The sequence below is a fragment of the Petaurus breviceps genome, unplaced genomic scaffold, assembly GCF_028583685.1.
Source record: "Petaurus breviceps papuanus isolate PSGF00001 unplaced genomic scaffold, PetGlider_PUasm1.0 90701, whole genome shotgun sequence".
Lineage (NCBI taxonomy): Eukaryota > Metazoa > Chordata > Mammalia > Diprotodontia > Petauridae > Petaurus > Petaurus breviceps.
The window spans coordinates 3,520,550-3,546,130 of NW_027187316.1; the positions used below are offsets into that span (position 1 = coordinate 3,520,550).

A 25,581-nucleotide genomic window follows, 5' to 3' on the forward strand; every position below is an offset into this window, starting at 1 on the left:
AGATGGATCACAGTATTGGTGGATCATAGGATGGAGAGCTAGAAGGGTGATTAGAGATCATTTCATCAAATGCCTTTGTTTTATGGAGGAGGAAACAGAGGCAGAGAGAGGGAATTGATTATGTCATAATCATGCTGCTGATTAATAAATAGGAGGCTCAGCAGAAAGCTGAGCAGAAAGGGTCACTCATTTTAGAAATATTTTCCCTTTGTTTTGCTTGTCTATCTGTCTTAATTTTGTTATGATCTCTAGTAGAGGAATGAGCCTAATATACTGTATGACAGGCAGCATAATATAATGATAAAGTGATGTGCCTGGAGTTAAGAGCTCAAATCTTACCTCAGACCCAAAATGGCTATGAGATCAAGGGCAAATTATTTAGTAGGAAAGTTAAGCAACTCTCTAGGATTATTAGTTATAGAGAAGTTTGCATGTCTGCAGTTTCAACACTGGGAAATCCTTATACTGATGAAATCATAGGTCTGCAGTGTATTGCATTTCCTGTCTGTAAGACTGGATTTGTGGTGATTTATCCTTTTGGGATTTTCTTTAGACCGACTAATAGTCATAAGTAAAGAGGTAATGAAGTAGTAGTATTATAGACCTAGAGCTGGGAGGAACCTCAAGGGTCATTCTAGTCCAACTCTCATTTTACAGATGAGGAAACTGAGGTCTAGGGAGATTGATCAAGATCACCCAGGTTAAAAGTAGCAGGGGTAGGATTTGAAACCAGTTTGTCTGATTCTGGAACCAGGACTATTTCTATTGTACCACCTTGATGTTGAGGGTTTCTCAACAGGTCAGTGGCATGACAACCATGCTACTGACCGAGGTCCAGAGGAAGAAGTATTTTCAGAAACAGAAGGACCCAAGATCGGTTCTGCAATTCAGTCCTGGGACAAAGGTTCTGTCCAAGAAAAGTGGCTTGTCTAAAAAGTCAAATGCAGGCTGGAGCTATTCACCTTAGACTAAATGGAGAAGGCACGTGTAGATTATAGAGAGAAGGGGGCTAGGAATTTTTGGAAACTTGTGACAATTGCCTCTAGTGGAACTAGTCTGACTTCCACATTGATCTTTTTGCCCTCCTTTTCTTGCTCTTTGTAAGACTTGACTAAGACCTTTGAAAGAATGCTGAACTTGAGTCTGAGGATATGAGTTCAAATCCTGTCTCTGCCACTTGGGTTAGTTAGTTAAAGGAACTCCATCTCATTCTTATCTGTAAAGTGAGAAGGGTATACTACATGACCTCAAAGGTCTTTTCTAACACTAGAGCCTGGCTCACTCATATGTGTGCATATGAATATGTATGTATGTCTACATATGAAAACAGTTTGTATATATAATTAATATATGCATATGTGTGTGTGTATATATATATGTAAGTGCATGTAAAACCCTATCATGGGATTGGGCACACAATGGATGCTTATAGTTTTGCTGTTCTGTTATGTCAGACATGGGATTTGAACCCAAGTTTTCATGACTTTGGTTCTCTTTCCAGTAAGGCAGGCACACTCAATACTATACATACCTATATCCGATAATATATACTCAATGCTATATATACAAGCTTTCTACTTAACCTATTCTCTTTGAAGGCTGTAACTCTTAATTTTACACTGAGAGATACCATCATCGTCGTCAATAACAATAGTTTCCATTGATTGTCACTTTGTCATTATGAATAATAGCTCAAATTCATAGAGAGTTTTAAAGTTTACAAGGCATTTTCTTATACAACAGTCTTGTGAGGTAGATGCTACAAAGATTATAACCTTATTTTACAGAGAACAAAACTGAGGCTCAGAGAGGTGGGGTGACTTGTCTGTGGTCATGAAACTAATAGAGACTCAAACTGGGTCCTCTGACTCCAAATCTGGAGGGGATTTATTCATTATAGCCATCACTTTCCACTGTTAACTTTTTGGATGCCATTTTGAGAAGAAAACTCCAGAGTCCAGTAAAGCAAACAGATAGCAGATATTTAGATAATTGAGTGGTTTCTTATGTGACTTAGGGGTAAGAAGGATTGCAATAAACCAGACTCAAAACCTACCTTGAGCGGCTAAGAAAAATTTTTTTTAAAGTCATTCACTAATATGGAAATATGTTTTTCATGACTGCTCATGTGTAACGATCAACTTGATTGCATTCTCAGTGAGAAGGGAAGAGAGGAAGGGAAAGGAGAGAATCTGAAGCTCAAAATTTTTAAAAATGAAAGTTAATATTTTTACATGTAATAAGGGAAAAATAAAATACTAAATTTTTTAAAAGTCAAGAACATTTTGCCTCAGCCCCTTTTCTACTAGTTCATAATATTGTTTGTTGTTTGTCCTTCCTTCTTGAAGAGGGCCAATGCAATCCGGAGGGTGATGTCTTAACTCACGAGTAAGTTGGATTAAAGTGAAGCAGAGATGTGCAGAGTCATTACTCTCACTCTCCCCCAGAGTCTGAATCAGAGTCCAGTGGTAAGACACAGGTCAAAAAGACGGATGACAGCCCTGGAGGCAGTGGGAGACTTTGGAAACCTTTTTAAGCTAAAGTCTTTCCCAGATTACAGTTTGTCTAAGGCAATACCCATTCACTGACTAAAAGTTAGGTAAGAACTGATGTAAAAGATGGCCTAGTTTACCTTCACAAAAGGATTAATCTAGGAGGGGAAGACTCTGAGTTTCTGACCAGAACCAAAACAAATCAGTCCATTACATAGATGGGATTAAAAGAGCTACTGGACAAAGGTACTTGCCTGCAAGGGAACTCACTTGAGCTAAGCCATTATCCCTTTTTTATATGATTTTACCCACTCAAGACCACCCAATGGACTGTGGAACATCCTATATCATTGGCTCCATAATCTGACCAAGGGCCATCAAAACAGCAATTGCAAACTTTGGCAAGGGCTATCTAGTGGAGGACAGCCTAAGCAGGAAGAAGTCTTTTCAGCCCCACCCAGGACTAACACTGTCCTAGCTTTATAAAAGGAAAGAGAGCCCTATGTCCTGCACTGACTTCACCCTTGGCACTTGGGATCCGTTACTTGCAGATTTTACCAAATCAGATTAAATGTTCTTTGTAAACAGGATGTGATCAAAGAGTGCCAAATGATTCTTGTATAACAAATTAAACTCAAGGTTATCTTCAACATCTTTTCTTCCCATTTCCTGGGAAAAGGGGAGCCCTGATCTATGAGGAGGCAATGGAGTAAAGCAGGAAAAGTTTTAATCCAAAGTGAGAGGACCAGAGTTTGAATCTCTATTCCACTAACAACTGCTTTTGTGACCTTGGTCAAGTCATCACCTTTCAGGGCCTTGGTTTTCTTTTTTTTGTTTGTTTTTTGCCTTTTGGAGGGCAGTTGGGGTTAAGTAACTTGCCCAAGGTTATATGACTAGTTTCTTTGTGTAGGTGTTAAGTGTCTGAGGCCAGAACCGAAATCTGGTCCTCCTGACTCCAGGGCTGGTGCTTTGTTCACTGCGCCACCTAGCCGCCCCTGAGGGCCTTGGTTTTCTTATCTGCAAAATTAAGAGGTTGAATTAGATGATCTCAGAGATACCTTCCAGCTCTAAATCAATGACCTTGTAATTTATGAATCCTTCTAATCCTGGAAGTAATATATGTTGAGGGAAGCATTTTTTTTTACTGTAAATTACCCCCAGTGGTATGTCTGCACAATTTGAATTCTCTAGCTAAATGGCAGCTTATCACTTGACATCCTACTGCACAGATCTGGCCTTGCAAAGAATATTGGAGATGGAGATTTGTTCATTCATTTAATAAGCACTTACTGACTGCTGACTAAATTTGCAAAATTCCATACAGAGAAGTGCATAAGGTATAGAATCCAAGACCTTCAGTACTAAAAGGTTATTTATACATCATCATCTGGTTTAATCTCTTCATTTTCCTGAAGAAGAAACTGAGGCCCAGATTAAAAAATTTGCCCGAGGTGAATAGTTAGTAAGTATCAGAGCAGGGACTTAAGCCAAGGTCTTCTGATTCCAAGTATAAACTTTCTTCCATACCCTCATCTTATGTCCTGGGGACAGATTATAGATAAATGGAGATAAATACAAGGGAGAAATAGGAGACTGACTTGGAAAAGGGAGTTGGGGCCAGATTGTGGCATACCTTAAATGCGAATCTAGATTTTATGCAATAGGTACTGTGGGGTCATCGAAGGTTTTTGAGAAAAGGTTTTTAAAATGGTATTTTAAAAAGTTTGACCTGTTGAGAAATATGCAGGAAGGATTTGAGGAGAAAAAAGACTGGAGATAGGAAGCTGTTGTATCTTAGATTACAAAAAGTGAGTAAGGCCAGAACAGTGGTAGCAGTTAGAATGAAAAGGAAGAGGGATGTTATATAAGAGGAACTGACATAACTCAGTGACATAAGAAACAAGGGAGAGGGAGAAATAAAAAGGAATTCTTGACATTCAGAAGCTCGATGACTGGGGAAATGATGGTGCTTTTGACAGAACTTTGGACTTGGGAAAAAACCAGTTTGAGAGAAAAGATGATTACTTGAGTTTTAGACATTTTGAGTCTGTGGCTAATGGAGGAACATCCAAGGGGAAACATCTGATACCTCTTTGGATATACAAGCCTATAACTTGGAAGAGAGGTCATGGATGAAGATGTAAATATGGGGACAATTCTCATTGAAGTTATGGATGAAACCATGGGAGTGGATGAATTTTTCAAGGGAAAGGGTATTAGGATAGTAACACAAGATGAACACAGTTTGGGGATAAGACTAAGCCATGGAAAGAGATAGAAAGATAATCCTAGAGGCATGGAGGCAAACCAAGCTATTGTAGAGGGAGGAAATAGCTCAAGAAGGAAAGGGTCTGGGAATCCTGACTCTTGGGGCAGTGGAAATGTGGGGCAGGATCTAATGGGACTTGCTGGTAGCAGTCATAGGTAAAATTGCACTGGGAGAGGGTGACTCATCTTTCTGAGGCTGTACATCTTGCTGCTATAGTGATTAGAGAAGAAGGAGATTGTACTATGTTTATAAGACTCTAACGGTGTCTCAGAAGATAGATGGTCATGCTGTGCAGCATTGCAGACCAGTTAAGAACTACAAAAAGTCAGCAGTCACTGGCAAAGGAAATAAAACCCTCTAGAGGAACAGTTATCCCCTACTCCCCATATAGGATTTCTGGAGCAAAGTGCACATGTAGGAGAGGGTTAAAAATGAGGGCTGAGAAGAGGTCACTAGATTTCTTAATCCACTTATATCCTTTGGGAGTTCAGTTTCAGTAGGTATATTGTTACCGATTTCTCTGACATCCCCTACTAAGCCATCATATATATCTTTTAAAAAAGTTGAAAGGCATTTGCATGCCTCATTTTTGGCAAGAATAAGGGAAAACCCACCGAAGGGCATATTCAAGAACAGAGATTGATTGATAAGAGTAGATTTAGGAACTTTCTGTTTTCATGAAGATGGAAATCTCTTGTTCAAAGGTTAAAAGTCCTCAGAGAATTACAGTGGGAGAAAGGAGGATAAAATGTTATCACACTAACACACATGTTGGATTTGCTTTGGAAAATGTGACCCCATTGTATACAAACAAATGTCCTGCTGTAATCTGATAAGACTGGGATACCCTGACACAATACTGAGGCTGAACGCTATTTCAAGGAAAATGAAAATTAAATAGGAGGGGTGTAAGGAAAATTTGTAAAACTAGCATTGTGTTTCTTGTTTGTTTCAAATAAACATAAAACTTGTTATGCCACATGTGCAAGTGACAGATCATTTAATTGAGAGCAGTATAGTGAAGTCTTCCCCCTATGTCTTCCACCAATGCAGGGGAATTCAGGCTGCACATCTGGGAGCCACGCTATACATAGCATTTATAACATAGCTTATAGCCATGCTATAAATGATGACACTTCTTCATCATGTAACAGTCTATCTTATCAGGATGAGAGGAAAATAGTCATTGTTCTTACTTAAAAGAATTTAATTTCATTAAATATTTCCCAATTCCAAGGACATTGTTCTTATTGGAAGGAATTCTAAGCTAGTCTCTTATAGAATATGAGTCTAGTTCACTTTCCAAATGTTGAACTGTATGGTATTGCCATCCAGTCAACCTGGCAATTAATCAGTCTATAAGCATTTATTAAATGCCTGTTATTTTCCGGGCACTGTGCTTAGTGCTAGGGATACAAAGAAGGGAAAAAAGACCTTCCTTTCTCACCTATTCCCTGATAATAATAGCAGCAGAGTAGATCTCCCTTTTGCTCTGGGGTTATCGACAAAGTACTTTTGCATATGTAGACTTATTTGGTTCTTAGAACAATCTTGTGATATAGCTAAGACAATCATTTTATCTGTTATATTTAGCCATTTAGCCATTATCCCATTTTAGAGAAAAGGAAATTGACTCTCTGTGGTCACTGACTATCTGTGGAATCTCTGATTATTTTGTGTCTCTCTGTCTCTTTTCAGAAAAAGATACTTCAATTATTTGCTAGTCATGGTGAGAGATAAATAGGGTAAGGGGGTAGAAAGAGAGAGGCACAGAGACAAAAAGAGGCAGAGACACAGAAGGAAGGGGAGAGATAGAAATAGAAACAGAAGAGGGGAATAGAAAAGAAAACAAAAGAAAGATTAGGAGAGGACAAGAGAGAGGGAAGGGAGGGGAGGAGAGGGAAAGAGAGGACAGAGGTGAGGAGAGGAGAGGAGAGAAGAAGAAAGGGGAGGAGAGGAGGGGAGGAGAAGAGGGAAGAAGAGAGAAGAGAGGAGGGAAGGGGAGAAGAAAGAAGGGGAGAGGAGAGAAGGGAAAGGAAAAGAAGAGAAGGTAAGAGAGGAGAGGAGAAAAGTGAAGAAGAGGAGAGGAGGGAAGGGGAAAGGAAGGAAGGAGAGAGAAGAGAAGAAGAGGGAAGGGAAGAGGAGAGGAGAGAAGGGAAGGGGAAAGGAGGTTAAGAGAGAAGAGGAGAGGAAAAGGAAAAGAGAGAGGAAAACCCAAATTTAACATAGCCCATATACAGACCCATGTGCTATGTGGTTCCCTGAAACTCTGCTGTGGTTCAAGAAATTGTTCTGTGCCTTGGCAATCAAAGCAGTCTTTCTAAACTGTTGTGTTCTTGGTTTTCCCAAGAGTCACCCATCCAAAAATAGCTTAGGAAGGAGGGCCGTTTGACATAGGTAGACCCAAATGGTGCACTGTGTGATGTGCCACAGCATGACCTCCTGAGCCAAAAAAAAAAGCCTCCTCCTTCAAGCCTCTCATGGTGTTTAATGTTGACATCACCAGAGTCATTCCTTAGAGGAAAGAGACTGAAGATCCCTGTTAAAGGATAACTACATTGACTGTAAACATGGCAGCAGACCTTGACATTAAATTAATTTATCAGATTAACTAATCATCAGTACCAGAGACAGAGGAGAGACAATTCGAGTGGGGAGAACACTGAATTTGTAGACATAGAACCTGGGTTCAAGACTTGACTTTGCAACTTTCTGTGTGACCTTGTAACAACCATTTCCCTACTCTGAGCCTCAGTTTCCCCATATGTAAAATGAGGATTGTATTTCATAACCTCTGATTTCCCTTCCAGATCTAGATCTATGATTCTGTGACCCCTGTGATCCCCAAGGCCCTTTCCAGCTTTCACATTCTATGATTAATTCATATTCCTACATGGAACTTTTTCATTTCTCTAGAACTAAACCCACATAATAAATGTTCAATAAAAACTGGAGAGGCGTCATGGCAAAGTAGATAGGGCACTATCTGGGCTCAATTCTCAACTCAGGCACCTGTTAGTGCTAAGTCAATTAAACTCTCTGTGCCTCAGTTTCTTCATCTGTTAAATGGGGGTAGAGAGCATGGGAGTTTCGGTCATGATAGCCTTTAAGCTTCCTTCTAGCTCTAAATCAATGAACCTGTGAGCTAGTTGAATTGAATAAAATGGAGAGACTAAAAAAAAAAGCTCACCCTCCCCATTTTTCATTCTAAAGATAGAAATCAGGGACTGCCTCATATGTCATTTCATTTTTTTCTTTCCCAAGGCAAGTTAAAAATAGTTGTGACTTCTTTGGTGGCCCTCAGGAAAGGTTTCAGGACATAAAGGAAGTTTTCCTTCCGTCTGGTCCCCAGGGGTGCCATGGAGAACAATTCCCTCCCCCAGAACCATTATATGGGATGACTAAAACGTGGATTGCTCCCTGACAGAGAATGTTGGAGATCAGACAGCAGGTAGGGGGTTGCTGGGGGAAAGTAGGATTTCAGGTCCTTTCTCCATTGTGAAAATTGGCTTTGCCCTGATGGCCTCTTATAATGAGAGAAAACTATCTGAAAGGTCTTGTGCCCATCCCAATGCTGCCTGTACTTCAATGTCCAGATTCCCCTCCTCTATGCAACCTTGACTGCTCACACCAGCCCACAGAGGTTGGTCCTCCTTCTCTAAACTCCTACAGCATTTAGTGCCCCAAATACACAGTTTGCAGCATGGCACAGTGGAGAAAAAGTTGGCTAGTCTGAAGGTTAGGAAAATCTGGATTCATATCCCAGCTCTGACACATATGAGCTACAGGACTCTGGACAAGGCAGGGGAAAGAGACTGAAGATCCCCGTTAAAGGTCAACTACATTGACTGGAGATGTGGCAGCAAACCTTGACGTGGTTCATTATTAACATAAATTAATTTATCAGATTAATTTTCAGTACCAGAGATAGAGGAGAGACAATTTGAGTGGGGAGAACACTGAATTTGTAGTCATAGAATCTCAGTATTCTAGGTAATTTTGTAAGATTACAAATTGCAGAGAAAGCACTGACCTACATTCTACTTTGGGAATGCCCTATATCCATGAAATCACAGGGCTAGTCCTTTTTATACACTGGAAATGATCTGTTAAACTTGGAGTTGAGACCAAATTTGAATTCTAACTTAAACACAAGCTCTAACCCATCTAGACAAATCACCTAAATTCTGATCCATCCTCCCTCCCTCCCTCCCTACTTGCTTTCCTTCCTTCCCTCCTTCTCTCCTTTCTTCTTTCCTTCCTGCCTTCCTACTTTCTTTCCCTTCCATATTTTGAGCACTTACTACAGGTAAGATCCTGTAAAATGCAATGTGGTGAGCAAAAAGATAGAAAGAACACACTTATAAGCCCTAAGAATATTACAGGAAATAATCCCAGTGCTAAGTGCTTAGCACAGTGCCTGGTATATAGTAGATATCTAATAAATGCTTTGATTCTACTTGACTTTACTATGCTGTAGCATTCCTGGGCTTTGGAGTCCATACAGGTCAATATACAGTGATTCTGAAAGTTCCCTATCTGTCACTGTCATCCATGGCATTGCTAGTTCTCAGTCAGTATTTGACCTTACTCTCTAATTTCCAGGCCCACTGGAACCAAAAAAGGGGGAGGAGTTCAAAGTCTAAAGTTCATGGAAATAACAATGTTCAGTAAAAGAAGAGGGGGTAGAAAAGTGCTTCCTTCCACCCTTTCCTATTTAAAGATAAATTATGAGAAGTAGTAATAGGTAGGTAGGTAGGTAGATAGATAGATAGATAGAGAGAGAGAGAGAGAGAGAGAGAGAGAGAGAGAGAGATGATGGATACAGCAATATGTAGAAAGACAGACAGACATACAGATAGATGGATACATAAATACATAGACAGAAAGACAAGAAGACAGACATATGGATAGATAGATAGATAGATAGATAGATAGATAGATAGATAGATAGATAGATAGATAGATAGATAGATAGATGATGGATACACCAATATGTAGAAAGACAAGAAGACAGACATATGGATAGATAGATAGATAGATAGATAGATAGATAGATAGATAGATAGATAGATAGATAGATAGGTAGGTAGGTAGGTAGGTAGGTAGGTAGGTAGGTAGAGCATTTAAGTTAGGTGATACAGGAGACAGAGTGCAGGACCTGGAGTCAGAAAGACATGTATTCAAATCCAGCCTCAGACACTTACTAGCCATGTAACCCTGAACAAGTCACTCAATTTCTCTAAATCCTTTTACCTATAAAATGAAGGTATTAATAGCACCTACCTCCTAAGGTTGTTGTGAGGATCAAATGAGATAATATTTGTGAAGTACTTTGAAGATCTTAAAGTGCCACATAATATTATTGTTATAAGGATGATGATGATGATGCTGATACACTAATTATGTATCAGGTTCTGTGCTAAGTGCTGGGGATGAAAAGTCAAGCAAGCAAGCAAGCCTTCCACTTCTCTGAAGCAGATTCCATTCTAAGGGAAGAGGACCATTGATCAGTGGGTGTTGGAAAGGGGCATGCGTGGTCAGAAGACCACTGGGAAGTGATATGCAGGCAGGAGAAGGCAAGAACTTGGGTACCAGAGCCTGAGGACCCAGGGGAGGAATCTAAGGTTCAGGTGGGAGAGAGAGGAAGATGACAGTTTGAAAGCAAGGGTCATGGTGAAGCCTATGGACCTTTTCTTAGAATCCTTTTTTCAAATTCATAATTGAAGAAAGTGCTGAATTTCTGTTAGTGGGTAGCAAAATTAAAGACATCTTTTTCACAGTCAAGCTGACAGAAACCTCTAAAATCTGTCCATACTCAACAAGGCTGTGTTGTGGACAAAGAGTTTGCCTCAGAGCAAGGAAACCTGGGCACTGACTCTGACACGTAATGATTGTATTGCCATAGGTAAGTTGCTTACTCTGTCAGTGCCCCAGGTAACTTACTAAATTACCCAATTTGGGGAATGGGAAGGGGGAATTGGGCAGCTAGGTGGCACAATGGAAAGAATGTAGGGGCTATCGTCAGGAAGACTTGAGTTCAAATCTGGCCTCAAAAACATTTGCTAGCTGGGTGACCCTGGGCAAGTCACATAGCCCTGTTTGCCTCAATTTCCTCATCTGTCAAATGAGCTGGAGAAAGAAATGACAAACAACTCCAGTATGTTTGCCAAGAAAACTCCAGAATGGAGTCACAAAGAGTCAGACACTAGTGAAATAACAACAAAGGGGGAGCTGACATTTCCATGTTCAAGAAAACAACAGCCACAAGCAACATCAAATATTTACAAGTACGTTAAGGTTTACAACAGGGTATAACAACACTGTGGGATGGGTACTACCTCTACTATGTCCATTTTACAGATAAGGTAACTGACACTCAGAGAGCAAATAGATCCTGATCATAGTTTGGCAGTTACTAAGTAGAACAGCTAGCCTTCAACTCCTATGCCTTCTCATTCCTTTTTGTCGTTGTTGTGTCTTTCAGTAACGTCTGCTTTTTCATGACCCCATTTGGGGGTCTTCTTTTTGCAAAAGTGCTGGAGTGTTTTGATATTTCCTTCTCCAGCTCATTTTACAGACTGGGAAACAGAGTCAAACAGGGTTAAGTGACTTGCCCAGGGTCACAAAGCTACTAAGTGTCTGAGGCCAGATTTGAACTTAGGAAGGTGAAACTTCCTGACTTCAGGTCCAACACTCTATCCACTGTACCACCTACCTGTCCACTCCACCTCCAGAAGTCCTGGAATCTTTTCACTTTCCTCAGTGGAGCAGAGTAGCTCCAAGAAAAAAAAAACTCTGAATAGGTATACAATACACATCCCATATCCCACCTTCTATTCCTCAAGTAAGAATCTCAAGAGGCATGTGTATGTATGCCTTCCCCCCTCTCCGATATTAAAATTAATGAGAATGAAGTTCCCAGTATCTTTGGTTTAGAGCTAAAAGGAACCTTAGAAGACAAGTAGTTCAATCCCTTAATTTTACAGATGAGGACCTAAGCCTTGGAGAGTTTGTTTAACTGACTTGCCCAGGGTCACACAGATAGTAAGTGTCAGAGACAGGAAAGGCTTTGTGTAGAATGTGCGAATCCTAGCCCACTTATCTCCTTCCTGGCATCTTCTCTTCATCTCACCCCCATCCCCAGATCCCTGATCTTCAAGTCATCTACTCGAGAACAAACCCTTGTTCCCAGTAGACATTCATCTTCCAACTGATACCTAGGAGTAAATATTGTCTGAGGCCTTGGGTGCACAGTGTCATAGTAGGTTCCTACTGACTGGTCCCCTCCCAGGGGATAATTGTATTTTAAAAGGGAGATTCTTGAAAGCTAAAAAACCATCATGCCCCAAAGGAAGGCTGATAGAATGACAAGGAATCACCTAATATTCCAGACATATTTTTCTCTCTGATCAATGGCTCATAGATTGAGGATAAGATAGGAACTCAGGAGTGGTCCTCTCTAACCCCCTCTTTTTATGGATGAGGGACCTGAGTCGCAGGGAAAGAAAGGGATTTCTTCAGTAAGGAAGACACGAAGTAAGTGGCAGAAGTGATTTAAACCTAGTTATCTCCGTGATTCAGAGTTCTTCCCACTGTTATCTTTTGCTTTCTACAGCATGACTGGAATAAGTACTATCTCCCATGTAAATTACTTTGAAGAATCAGCCATGGGGGTGGCTAGGTGGCACAGTGAATAGAGCACCAGGCCTGGAGTCAGGAAGACCTGAGTTCAAATCCCTCCTCAGACACTTAACACAAAAACTAGCCATGTGACTTTGGGCAAGTCACTTAACCCCAATTGCCCTCCAAAAAAAAACACGGACCAAAAAGAAAGCTGTTGTTTTTAGGGGCAGCCAGGTGGCTCAGCTAGTAAGAGCACCGGCCCCATTGTCAGGATGACCTGGGGATCGAATCCGGGCTCAGATACTTAGCACCATACCCAGAAATAACTGGCTGTGTAACCTTGAGCATGTTACTTAACCTCATTTGCTTTAAAAAAAAAGAATCAGCAATGTATTGATGTAAGACTTATATTATTTTCTATTCTATTATTTTGGGGAAATGATCAGCCCTTTGTTTTATATCTATGCCTCATAAATAGACATTTCTGTATTTACAAAGTTGACACTGGAATGACAGTAGATAGAGAAAGGATGACCCTCCTGAAACATTTGCTATCTATGTGACTTGGGGCAAGCTCCTTAACTCTTAGCCTCAGTTTCTTCATCTGTAAAATAAGGATAATAATAGCAGGATCAAATGAGATAATATTTATAAAGCACTTAGTAGGGTGCCTGACACATAGTAGGTACTATATAATAAATGCTTCTCTTCTTCACCCCCAGGGATCCTAGATTTATAGGTCTAAACCTGTAAGGGATCTGGGAGGCCCTCAAATCCAACTTCATCATCTGACAAATGCAGAAACTGAGGACCAGGGAGGTTAAGGGGTTGTGGCCCAGATCACACAGTAATAAGCAGAAGTGTTATTTGAATCTAGGCCCTATGACTTGGGAGCCTAGACTTTTTTCACCATCCCACAATGGTGACACACCATCCATCTCTGTGCTTGAGAGTGACTTTTCAAGGCCTTTCCCTAAGTAAATATAGCACTTTCTGTGCCTTGAGTGACAGGGTAAATATGGGTGTCATTATTAAATGACTCAAAGAACAACAATATTTATCATCAAAATATAGTGAGACTGTGAGCATTCCTGCTCATTCCTTGCTTATGATGTCAATATATTCTCCACCTTCCTCGCCTTTCCTTCTTAATTCCCAGACAGGAAAATGAAATCAGAGAAGATAAGGAAGTTGCTCAAAGGCACAGACAGACAAGTTCTTGAACCAAAGATGAGAAATCTTATTTCTCTGTCTGAGAGAATTGTTGGTGCTTTGAGGCTGCAATGGCTCAGGGTCACCATTTTCCTGTTTATGAAATGGCAAAGGGCTGAAAATTTCAGAAGATAATTGTCTCTGAACAGATCCTTGCCTTTGATAACAATGTGTCCTGTTGAACTGAATAACAGAGTAGTGGGACCACAATGATTTCCCCATAAGTGACCCCATTTTATTCAACAGATATATCCTGAGACCCTTTTATGCTCAGAATAAGACAAAGCAGTAGCTAGGACTGGGTAATGGATTTTGCCAAAATCTGAGGTCACAAAAATCTAAAATAATGACTTTAAAGAGTGAGTGATTTTTACTGTATTACATTTGTATTTTGTAGAAACTTTCACTCAGTCACTTCACCCTGTTTGCCTCAGTTTCCTTTTTGGTAAAATGACTAGGAAAAGAAAATGGTAAACCACTCCAGTATCTCTGCCAAGAAAATACCACATGGGGTCATGAAGAGTTGGACATGACAGAAAAAAATGACCGAACTGAAAACAATTAGAAGGGATCTCAGAAGTCTAGTCCAGCATTGACCTGTACAGGAGTCTCCTCAACAATATTCCTAATTAATGGTTATTCATCTTGAAGACCTCCAGTGGAAATTCACTCTCCATTCCATTCTTGGAGAAATGTCATTTTTAGGATCTTCTTTACATTAAGCTACAATTCTGAAACTATGTATAAGACTCCCTGCTGAGAGCGAAGGAGGCCCACATAAGAATAAGACATGGTCTGATATTAATGCCCTAAGTCATTCCGCACCTAGGTGGATAGAGTGTTGGGTCTGAAGTCAAATCCAACCTCAGATACTCAACAGTTATGTGACTCTAAGCAAGTCATTTAACCTCTGTTTTCTTCAGTTTCCTCAACTTTAAAATGGGAACAATAATAGCACCTGCCTCTTAGGATTGTTGTGAAGATCAAATGAGATAATATTTGTAAAATGTTTAGAACTGTGCTTGGCACATATTAAATGTTACCTTCTTTCACCCCATGCCCCAAAGGTTATGTCTCAATTTTTTTTCAGAACTTATTTTTAGTTTTCAATATTCATTTCCACAACATTTTGAATTCCAAATTGTCTCCCCATTGCTCCCCTACCTCCCACCCCAAGATGGCAAGCACACTGATTACTCCTTTCCATAATCTGCCCTCTCATATATGCCACCCCCCTTCCCTTATTACATCTCATTTCTTAAAGAGAGTATACACTCAAGGGCGGCTATGTGGCGCAGTGAATAGAGCACCGGCCCTGGAGTCAGGAGGACCTGAGTTCAAATCTGGCCTGTGACACTTAGCACAAAAAACTAGCGGTGTGACCTTGGGCAAGTCACTTAGCCCTAATTGTCCTACCTTCTGCCCTCCAAAAAAAAAGAAAAGAGAGAGAGAGAGAGAGTATACACCTTTCTCATGGATGAGGCAGTGAATCCAATTAAGTGAGTGCAGTGCAATGAAGTCAATCAGGCAGTTCTTAGGCCAAATCTAAGGCTCCATTCAGATTGTGCCTCATCTTTCAGGTTTACCTTTAGATATCACTAATACCCAAACTCTGAAACAATGCAACTGCATAAGTGTGGACCAAGGAAGACAAGCTTGTCCCAGGGGACTGGGGGCTGGCTGCACACACACACACAAGTGAAGCTGGGCCAACTCTTCTGTTCAGTTGTTTCAGTCATATCCAACTCTTCAGGACCTCATTTGGGGTTTTCTTGCCTGGGATACTAGAGTGGTTTGCCATTTCCTTCTCCCAGTCATTTTAAAGATGAGGAAACTGAAGCAAAAAAGATTAAGAGACTTGCCCTGGGTCACACAGCCAGTGAGTTCATGAGTATAGAATTGAATTCAGGAAGGTGAGTCTTCCTGAAGCCAAACCAAGCGCTCTACCCACTTCACCACCTAGCTGGCCGATTACCAGCATTCCCCTATCTCTAAGCAGGGGGTGAATGATTACTGCTCTAGTATATGTTAGAAGGATTTCTTGTTCATATATTGTCTGGACTAGCTTGCATCTGAGGACTTGTTTAGTTCCAAGTTTCTATGATTCTATGAATGCCCTGGTCCACCAAATATATGCTGTCTCCTATGGCTACTGCCTGCTCCCATATTCTCCCCATATAACATTTTATATTTTTGCTTTTTGGAGGGGGGAAGGCAGGGCAATTGGGGTTAAGTGACTTGCCCAAGGTTACACGGCTAGTACGTGTTAAGTGTCTGATGCCTGATTTAAACTCAGGTCCTTCTGACCCCAGGGCCAGTGCTATTCACTGGGCCACCTAGCCGCCCATCCAACATCTTCTACAAACCAACAGATACTTCCCCTGACTCCAACATTCTCTCTCCTCCCTCCCCCCACCCCACACACCTTAAATTATTTCCTTATTATACTCCTGATGTGAAGGAAAGCTGGCATAAGGCGTCTCTGGCCCACAACTTCATTTGCGGTCTTTCTGCCTCTCTATTCTATTCCTCTGTGATGACATAAGGAAAATGAGGCCTCTATTAACCAGGATACTCAGAGAAGGGGGAATACTAGCTGATTGGGAGTTTGTGGTGAATTAAAATTGGTGCAGTGGAAACAGTATTGCCCTTGGAGTCAACAGAGCTAGGTTTGACTTCGACTCTACTACTTACTAGGAAACGGCTTGATTCCTTTGGTCTCAGTTTTTACTCCTCTGTAAAGTAGGAATAATGATGTTCACATTAATTATCTCAGTTGTTGGGGAGGATCAAAGGAGATAATAATACCCTGAATATAATGGAATCGTTGTTTGATGAATGAGGATTTTAAACGACACTAGAATCATAATTCTGAAATCACTTATCATGCAGGCTGGTAGAGAGGAGTTAGCGAAGTCATCCAGGGCACTGACTGGTTTGGCTGAAACATCAAACCTAGTGAGATATTAGCCAAGTACAACACGGATGTGGAAGAATTTATTTAACACAGAAGCTATATTTATCCAAGAACTTTTATGGACAGTCCCTGAGAGAGAAAGATGACATGAAAGTTTATGGTTTCAGAATTTTGAGCTATACTTCACACATGGGCTTTCTTCATTCATGTAAAAATAGGAATTAAACAAGCTTCTTTATTGATACATTCATATTTTCAGAGAAATATATGAATTCTTGTTAAGCCTAACTGATTGTCTACCTATAGTATCTCCTTTTACAGTTGTACCAAAAACTCACATCTCTCACTCCACTTCCTGATCCCTCCTCCCCTCAGAAAACCATTCCTTATACTTTACTGAGAAAACAGAAGACACTAACTTTTTCTCTCTTCCATCTCAAAACCCCTTTGACATTATCCCCTTTCTCCCTCCTTTACTCTAACCCAGGGGTGGGGAAACTGTGACCTCGAGACCACATGTGGCCTTCTAGGGCCTTAAGTGCAGTCTTTTGACTGAATCCAAACTTCACAGAACAAGTCCCCTTAATAAAAGGATTTGTTCTGTAAACCTTGTAGTCTTCCAAAATGTGGCACCCAAGAACCTAGAAGGCCACATGTGTCCTTGAGGCTGCAGGTTCTCCACCCCTGCTCTAGTATCTGAAAAAGTGATGACCTTTTTCCTCCATAAGGCCAATCCCCCTACTTATACTCCAATACCTTCCCTCTCCCTTCTCTTCTTGAAGCTTGCCCCCATAATTATCCAAAATCTTCTCTAATTTCCAATTTTCCCCTACTTACTGTTCATTTTTAGCTACCTACAAATGGATCTAAATTTCCACAATCTTTAAAAAATGCTCACTTGATCCTATCATTCCTTTAAGCTGCCATTTTCTATCTTGCCCCTCTTAACCAAACTAGCATGGTAAAGTAGCAAGAATCCCAGGTCTACAATCAAGCGACCTATATTCAGATTTCAGCTCTGTCGCTGGTTAATTGTATTACTTTCAGCATTCCATTTAACTGTCCTATGCCTTAGCTTCCTTATCGATGAAATGAGAGTATTGGGCTTGTAGCCTACTAAAGTGGCTTCTCACTCTCTATATCTATGAAATGTGAACCCTTAGAAAACAGCTTTTTGTACTCCTCACCTCCACTTTTTACCCCCCATAATATCTTAGTCTTCTGACCTCCTCACTAGAGTTAACAGTGATCTCTTCTTTGGCAAATGCGATGGTCTTTTCTCAGTCCCCACCATTAGTCTCGCTGAAACATTTGCTATTGTTATTTTTGATCTTGATATTATCTGTTGGTACCTTCTACTCTTAAATTCTTTCTCCCCTCTGGCCTTTTTTTTATTTTTTCTTTTTGGAGAGAGGAAGGTAGGGCAATTGGGGTTAAGTGACTTGACCAAGGTCTAACAGCTAGTTTTGTGTTAAGTGTCTGCGACTGGATTTGAACTCAGGTCCTCCTGACTCCAGGGCTGGTGCTTTATTCACTGTGCCACCTAGCCACCCACCCCTCTGGCCTTCTTGACCAGAGATGGGGAACCTATAGCCTGGAGGACACCTCTAAAGGCCCCAGTTTCCCCACCCCTTTTCTTGACTCTACTTTTTGATTCTGCCGTTGCTAATCCTTCATTCTTGAAAAGGACCAAAGACATTGTGAGGGTGATGTCGAGACATTGTGAGGGTGATGTCTTGACTTGCTGGTGAATTGGATTTAAGTGAGGCAGAGTTGCATAAGGTCATCAACCTCACTCTCTCTTCCAGAGTCACCAAAGTCTTCAGTGGCAAGACAAAGGTCAAGACAACTAGCAATGGCCCAGGATGCAGTGGGTGACTGATCACTCCTATTCTGGTTATCATCTATCTCCCACCCTTTAGCTATAGCTGTACTATAAGGCTCAGTTGTTGTCCCTTTTTACTCCTCTTTCAGTAATCTCTCTTTTGATGACTTCATCAGCTCCTTTGGGCTCAACTACCATGTTTACAAAGATGACATACCAATCTATTTACTAATCTCTTTCATGAGCTCTGGGAGCATGTCACCAACTGCCCATTGGACATTTAAAACTGGTAGCTATCTTAAAACTCAACCTGTCCATAATAGTACTCATTTTCTCTCCTCAAAATACCCACCGTTCTTCCAGACTTCCTTATTTCTGTCAAAGGCAAAAGGCAATTGATGTACATGTTTAGATGTGCACATATTTTATTCTCCCTGATAAAACAAAAAACTCATTATAACTCAGAAGAGACAGTTTCATTTTTTGTTCATATTCCCAGCACCTGGCATAGTGTCTGGTATATATAGTAAGAGTTTAATAGAAGCTTATTGATTGATTGATTGACTTGCCTAATGAAAGAACTCTGAGAGTTTTAGAAATCCATACTGACCATCATTGTTTAGTTATTTTTCAGTCATGTCTATGTCATTGTGACCCCTTTGGTGGTTTTCCTGGCAAAGATACTAGAGTAGTTTGCCATTTCCTTCAGAAGAGGAAATTGAGGCAAAAAGGCTTAAAGGATTTGCCCAGGGTCACACAGCTAGTGTCTGAGGCTAGATTTGGACTTGGGTCTTCCTGACTCCAGGCTTGGCACTCTATCCACTGTGCCACATAACTGCCCCAATACTGAGCATTAGGAGGTGGTGAAAAGTTGGGGTGAGGTCAGCTTGCCCCCTCTCTCTTTGGTGATAAATCAGGAGTTTAGGAAGGCTCAGGCTTCAGGGCTGGGTCTCATTTCACTTCTGCAAATTGACTTGTCATGATACCAAGTTGAAGGATTGAAAAAAAAATTAAATTACTACCCTAACCTCCTGATTCATTCCCAGGCAGAATCATCCCGAGGGACTCATGGGGAAAGAGAATTGAGCTCTAACAAAGAAGCAAACAGTTATGTTACCACTTTTTAGATGCAATAGAGATTAAGCTGGCCACAAAAATCTGTTCCTTCAATCAAGCATTGCAAAGAGTTTCCAAAAATCATTAGGCTGCCAAAAAATGATGTGTTCAGTTTCCAAAATTACCCTAATATTAATGATTTTCAGCATGGAAGAGTGGAAAGAATTCTGGATTTGGTGTCAGAGAATCTGTTTCAGTCCCATATCGGCTTCTTGCTATATGCGTAGCACTGGACAAGTCACTTCCCCACTATGGGCCTCAGTTTCTTCATGTGTCAAATGAGGGACTTGAGATAAATTTTCTCTAAGGACTCTTCCATCCCTAAATCTGTTTATGATGGTGTCCTATCCTCCTCTTCCCCCACTTCCTCCTCCATTCTCAAACGTTCTTCTTTTCTCTATCTCACCAGATGAATTTCCCCAGGCAAGAGCCTAGGAGCCTAGAGAGAAGTGATTTTTTTTGGAGACTTCTCTTTTTCCATTCCACTTGAAGAAATCCTTCACCATTGTTGCTTTTCAAATAGGATTTGTTAATTTTTTTCCGTGCTATAAATAAGTAACAAGTTTATCAATTCACTGCTCTACAAACCATGTTATTCTTATTTCAGGCCATACAACAAACCTGAAGAGATGAATTCCCCAGGGAAATCAGTTTTCTGGTTTGTGTTCCTGATTGTGACTTACTGTTCTCAAGCTACACTGAACTTGAATCTTGAATCCATCGTCCATTCTTTGGTGAGTAAACTTAACCCCAGTCCTTCCCCTCCCTTGTTTTTACCTGCTTTTCTGGGAAATTCATGTATTATAAATTACAAGTTTCAAAGGCACCAACTGGGCATTGGGAGGGGAGAGTTTGTTGCTGTTATGAGGAAAGAGTAAGATAAGGGGAAAGTGATATAAGCACATCAGAAGGGATATTGTCAGGAGTGTTTTTAATATCAACAGTAACCAAAAATAGAACACATTCAATGAACTGAGTAAAGTGATCACTATAAACTTAATTCACCAAGAGTAAAAAAAACAAAAACAGAACTAAGTGCTCCCTCAAAGGACAAATTGTTACAGGTGCCTACTCTATGCTAGTCAGGCTGTGGACCCAGGAGGCCTGAAGCTCTGAGCAATTGTTAGCACCTCACATAGGGAGGTGCAATTCATGCTGGGGATCTTGGCATCTCTAAAGAAGGTGCTAAGTCATAGCCTTTTAGAATTACAAAGAAACTTAGCAAACTTAGCAACTTAGCAAAGAGTTTTAACAAACACTGGTTCATCTATCCCAATATATTACCAGCATGCAAAATGGAGTGCAAAATCAGATATTTTGCTCCAAAAGTTCCTTGCTCCTAAGGATCTAAAATCTTTCAGTAGAATATAAGCTCCTTGAGAGTAGGGACTACTTTTCATTTTTCTCTTTGTATCTTCAACACCATAATAATGCCTTTCAATTCAACAGTATTGGATAAATGCTTTGATCTTGTTAGGTGTATTTTAGTATCCAATAAATTTCATTCAGCCAAATATTTGATTCATCAAGCATTTCTTAATGCTGATTGAATTGAATGGAATGGAATCAAATCAAATTGAATAGAAACTTGTTTCAAAATCACAGTTCAAGTGGGGCGGAGCCAAGATGGCGGAGTAGAAGCACGACCCTCCCGCAGCTCCGGCTTCCACCCTCCCCAATCCATGTAAAAAGGGGACTCTAAACAAACTTTGGAGCTGCAGAACCCACAAAATGACACAGAGAAGCTAACCTCCCGCTGAGAACAGCCCAGCAGGCTGGCAGGAATCGGCCAGCCCCACGCCCGAGGCTTTAGCCCCAGGGCGGGCCTGACCAGCCACCAGCCAGAGGGACTCCAGATCAGCAGCAGCTGTGGCCGTTTCCAGATTTATCAACACATAGATGCGAAGGACAAGGTGAGAGGCCAGTGCATTCTGGACTTTGGGACCCAGTAAGTGGGAGTGCGTGGCTTTTACCCCCAGGGCGAGAAACCGCTGAGACGCCGGCACAGCCTGCCAGCGCCACGTGGCGGCTTCAGCTCCTGGCCTGCAGAGTGTAGGGGGACCAAGCACCAGTCTGAGGGGTCATCGCTCTTGCTTTAACCTGCTTGGATCTGGATTGCAGTCTAGGGTGGAGGTCCTGGGGTGTGTGTCCAGCTTGCCAGAGCGTGTGGAGACCTCAGAGAGGGCATCCATCTAATACCTCAGGCAGCTGAGAAAACCCCAGCGTTTGGGACGAAAACTCCCCTGTCTGGTGGTAGAGTCCTACTGTGGCAAAAAGCCCAAAAGTCAAATCATTGAGTGGCAAAATGAGCAGGCAAAGGAAACAAAGCAGACAGAAGATTCCAACATTACACTCCTATTTTGGGGATAAGAAGGAGCAAGGCATGGAACAGGAGGAAATCTGTGAAGTCAGAACTCCTGCACCAAAAGCTTCAAAGGAAAATACAAGCTGGTTACAGGCCATAGAGGACCTTAAGAAGCAGATAAGAGAAGTGGAGGGAAAATTGGGAAGAGAAATGAGAACAATGCAAGAAAATTATGAAATGAGAGTCAACAGCCTGACTGAAGAAAATAATACCTTAAAAAACAGACTGACTCAAATGGCAAAGGAGGCTCAGAAAGGCAATGAGGAGAAGAATGCCTTAAAAAGTCGAATATGCCAGATGGAAGAAGAATCTCAAAAGCTCACTGAGGAGCATCATTGCTTCAGAATTAGATTGGAGCAAATGGAAGCTAATGACTTTATGAGAAATCAAGATGCTGTTAAACAGATCCAAACAAATGAAAGAATAGAAGGCAATGTGAAATATCTCATGGGAAAAACCACTGACCTGGAAAATAGATCCAGGAGAGATAATTTAAAAATTATTGGACTGCCTGAGAGCCATGACCAAAGTAAGAGCCTGGAAAGCATCCTCCAGGAAGTTCTCAAAGAAAACTGCCCTGATGTTTTAGAACGATGTAATGTAATACCAAGCAAAGGCAACTTCCCAGGTTCAAAATACCAGCATAGGTGCTCTCTATTTTATTCAGTAACAAACCCAGAACAGAGATCAAAACATGACATCATTCAAAATACAGCATTTACTAAGTGTGATTAAATCATCTCCAAGGCCTACCCCACCCCAGGACTTTCCAATCATTCAATCAATTACAAAGTCTCTGTTCCAAATACTTCTCCACCCCTAGGCTATACCTTAATTAAGTCCACCACAAAGCCCCTCTTCTCAAATGGAGATTAGTTTCCAAACATAAGTAAAATACATTCATTTGCTCAACCATAGAACACAAAAAGGTCAAAAGTTCCCCACCCCTGGATCACAATTGAATCTACCCCAGAGTTACATCAAGTTTAAACACAGCACTTAATACCCAAATGGAGGTCTTTTCTTCATCTTGACACGAGGCAAGTTCTCAGCAATCTTAGTTCCTGGGGAGACAAGGCTTAGCAAGGCCATAAGATACATTGCCAGTCCCTTCATGAATTTATCCTCTGTCTGTAGAACAGTCCTAGAACCCCTGAACACATTAGCAAAGCCCTCTCCCAGGATTTCTGTAAACATACAACAAGAAAATCCTTCTTCAGGGCTTCTGAACCAACAGAAAGGCTCCCAGACCCCTGCAACAACAGCACTGTCCTTCACCAGTGGACAGTATTCATTCTGTCTGCCGGACAGTCTCCAGACCCCTGCAACAACAGTACTGTCCCTCATCAGTGGACAGTATTCACTCTCAGTACTGCCCCTCACCAGTGGACAGTATTCACTCTCTGTCTGCAGGACAGTCTCAGGCCTTCTTAACCAAATGCCAGGTTCCAGGACTTCTTCAACAGGACGGTCTTTCACCAGTGGACAAATCTGGCAAAATAACATCAAAACAGACAGACAAAGTACCAGCAAGACAGCCATGTCTCCTCAGTCCTTGGCAGCTCAGGGGGCAGGTCTCAAAAGTCCAGGGCAATTCAAAGCGGCCACCAGCAATCTCTTAGTCTCTCCCTCTTCACGAGGTGCTGCTTCCAAAAAGAACTTCCGCCTCTCTCTTGTCTCTCCAAATCTACGTCACCAGCTCCTCCCAGTCAGGACTTTCTTTTCACATCAAAAAGTCCATCCCACAGGTGGGATTAACAAGCTCTGGGTTTTAATACAATCAATTTGAAAACCAAGCCAATACAGGGGAATCTTTAATTGCCATTACTATCACAAACGAGAGGGCAAAATAGAGGTTGAAAGAATCCACCGATCACCTCCTGAAAAAGATCCCAAAAAGAAAACTCCTAGGAATATTATAGCCAGGTTCCAGAATTCCCAGATTAAGGAGAGAATATTACAAGCAGCCAGGAAGAAACAATTTGAATATTGTGGAAACACAATCAGGATAACCCAGGATCTGGCAGCTTCTACACTGAGGGATCGAAGGGCCTGGAATGTGATATTCCGGAGGTCAAGGGAGCTGGGATTAAAACCAAGAGTCACCTACCCAGCAAAACTGAGTATCCTGTTTCAAGGGAAAATATGGTCATTCAGTGGAATACAGGACTTTCAAGCATTCTTGCTGAAAAAAACCAGAGCTGAATAGAAAATTTGACATTCAGATACAAGAAGCAAGAGAAGCATGAGAAGGTAAACAGGGAAAAGAAATCATAAGGAACTTATCAAAGTTGAACTATTTTTTTTTTAAGCAATTGGGGTTGAGTGGCTTGCTCGGGGTTGCACAGCCAGTTGTTGTTTCTGGGTGTGGTGCTGGGTGTCTGGGCCTGGATTTGATCCGGGTCGTCCCGGCACTGAGGCCGGTGCTCTTGCTTGCTGAGCCACTTGGCCAAAGTTGAACTATTAACATTCCTACATGGAAAAACAATAATTGTAACTTATGAAACTTTTCTCAGTAGTTGAAGGGATTAGAAATATATATATTATATATATATATATATATATGTCTTAATATGAGGGTATGCAGGCATATGAATACATATGTGAATGTGTGTATATATGTTTACAGGTATACATAGATAGAGGGCACGGGACCAATTTAACAGGAAGGGATGATACTTAAAAGGTGAAATTAAGAGGTGAGAGGGATATAATGAGAGGAGATGGGGAGAGACAGAGTGGGGCAACTATCTCATACAGAAGAGGCAAGGGAAAATGGTTACAATGGAGGGGAAGAATAGGAAGGCAAAAGGGAATGGGTCAACCTTATTCCTATTGAATCTGGCTTGAGGAGGGAGGGAAATACACACTAAATAGGGGATCTCACCCTCCAGGAGAATAGGGGGGGGAGGGGATGTGAGGGGGGATGATGGAAGGGAGGGTAGGCTGGGGGGGAGGGAAGTTGGAAGCACCCACTTTTGAAAAGGGACAGGATCAAAGTAGAGAATAGAACAAGTGGGAGGTGGGATAGGAGGGAGGGAAATATAGTCAGTCTTTTACAATATATCTGCTATGTTATTGTTTTGCATTAGCCACACATGTACAACCTATACTGAACTGCTTATCTTCCCAGTAAGGGTGGGTGATAAGGGAGGAAGGGAATGAATCTGGAATTCAAAGTTTTAAAATCAAATGTTTAAATATATATATACTATTATCAGTATTGTTTTACATGTAATTGGGAAATATAGAGATCCACCATGCCCTACTGGAAAAGTTGAAACGGGTATGGGAGAAAATATGGGAGAGAGCAGATCAGAGGTGGGGATATCCTGTGGGACTGCTGTTTTGGGGGATGGGTGGGGGAAAAACAGGGAGAAAATTTGTAACTCAAAATCTGGCGGAAACGAACAATGTAAATCAGAAGTTAATAAAGCATTTAAAAAAAAAAAACAAAATCACAGTTCAAAGTATGAAGCGGCCTTTTAGTCCAAATCATGTTGGGGCAGAGATGTTTTCCGCTATGACACAGGCAATGTGTGGTCACCTACCCTTTGTTGAAGGCCTCCAGTGAGGAGGAACCCACTATCAATCAATAAACATTTATTTAAAGACTTACTATGTGCCAGGCACTGTGCTGAGCACTACCTCCTGAGATAGCTCATTTCCCTTTAAAATAGTTCTGATTGTCACTTCCTCTGTGACCACCTTGCCTTATCTCAACAATCAGTGTTGATCCCTCCATCTCTTGAAGATCTT

General features: G+C 41.2%; 1 protein-coding gene across 3 annotated transcripts in view; it reads left to right on the forward strand.

The window, feature by feature from the left end:
- The window catches only part of ADGRF5 (adhesion G protein-coupled receptor F5), a 158,753-nt gene that overhangs the window by 52,589 nt on the left and 80,583 nt on the right, over positions 1–25,581 (forward strand). For all 3 annotated transcript variants that reach the window (XM_069065815.1, XM_069065816.1, XM_069065814.1), the window contains exon 2: positions 20,065–20,191. In XM_069065815.1, coding sequence (XP_068921916.1) covers positions 20,087–20,191 — 105 coding nt within the window. In that variant the 5' untranslated portion in view covers positions 20,065–20,086. The remainder of the gene's footprint in view (positions 1–20,064; positions 20,192–25,581) is intronic.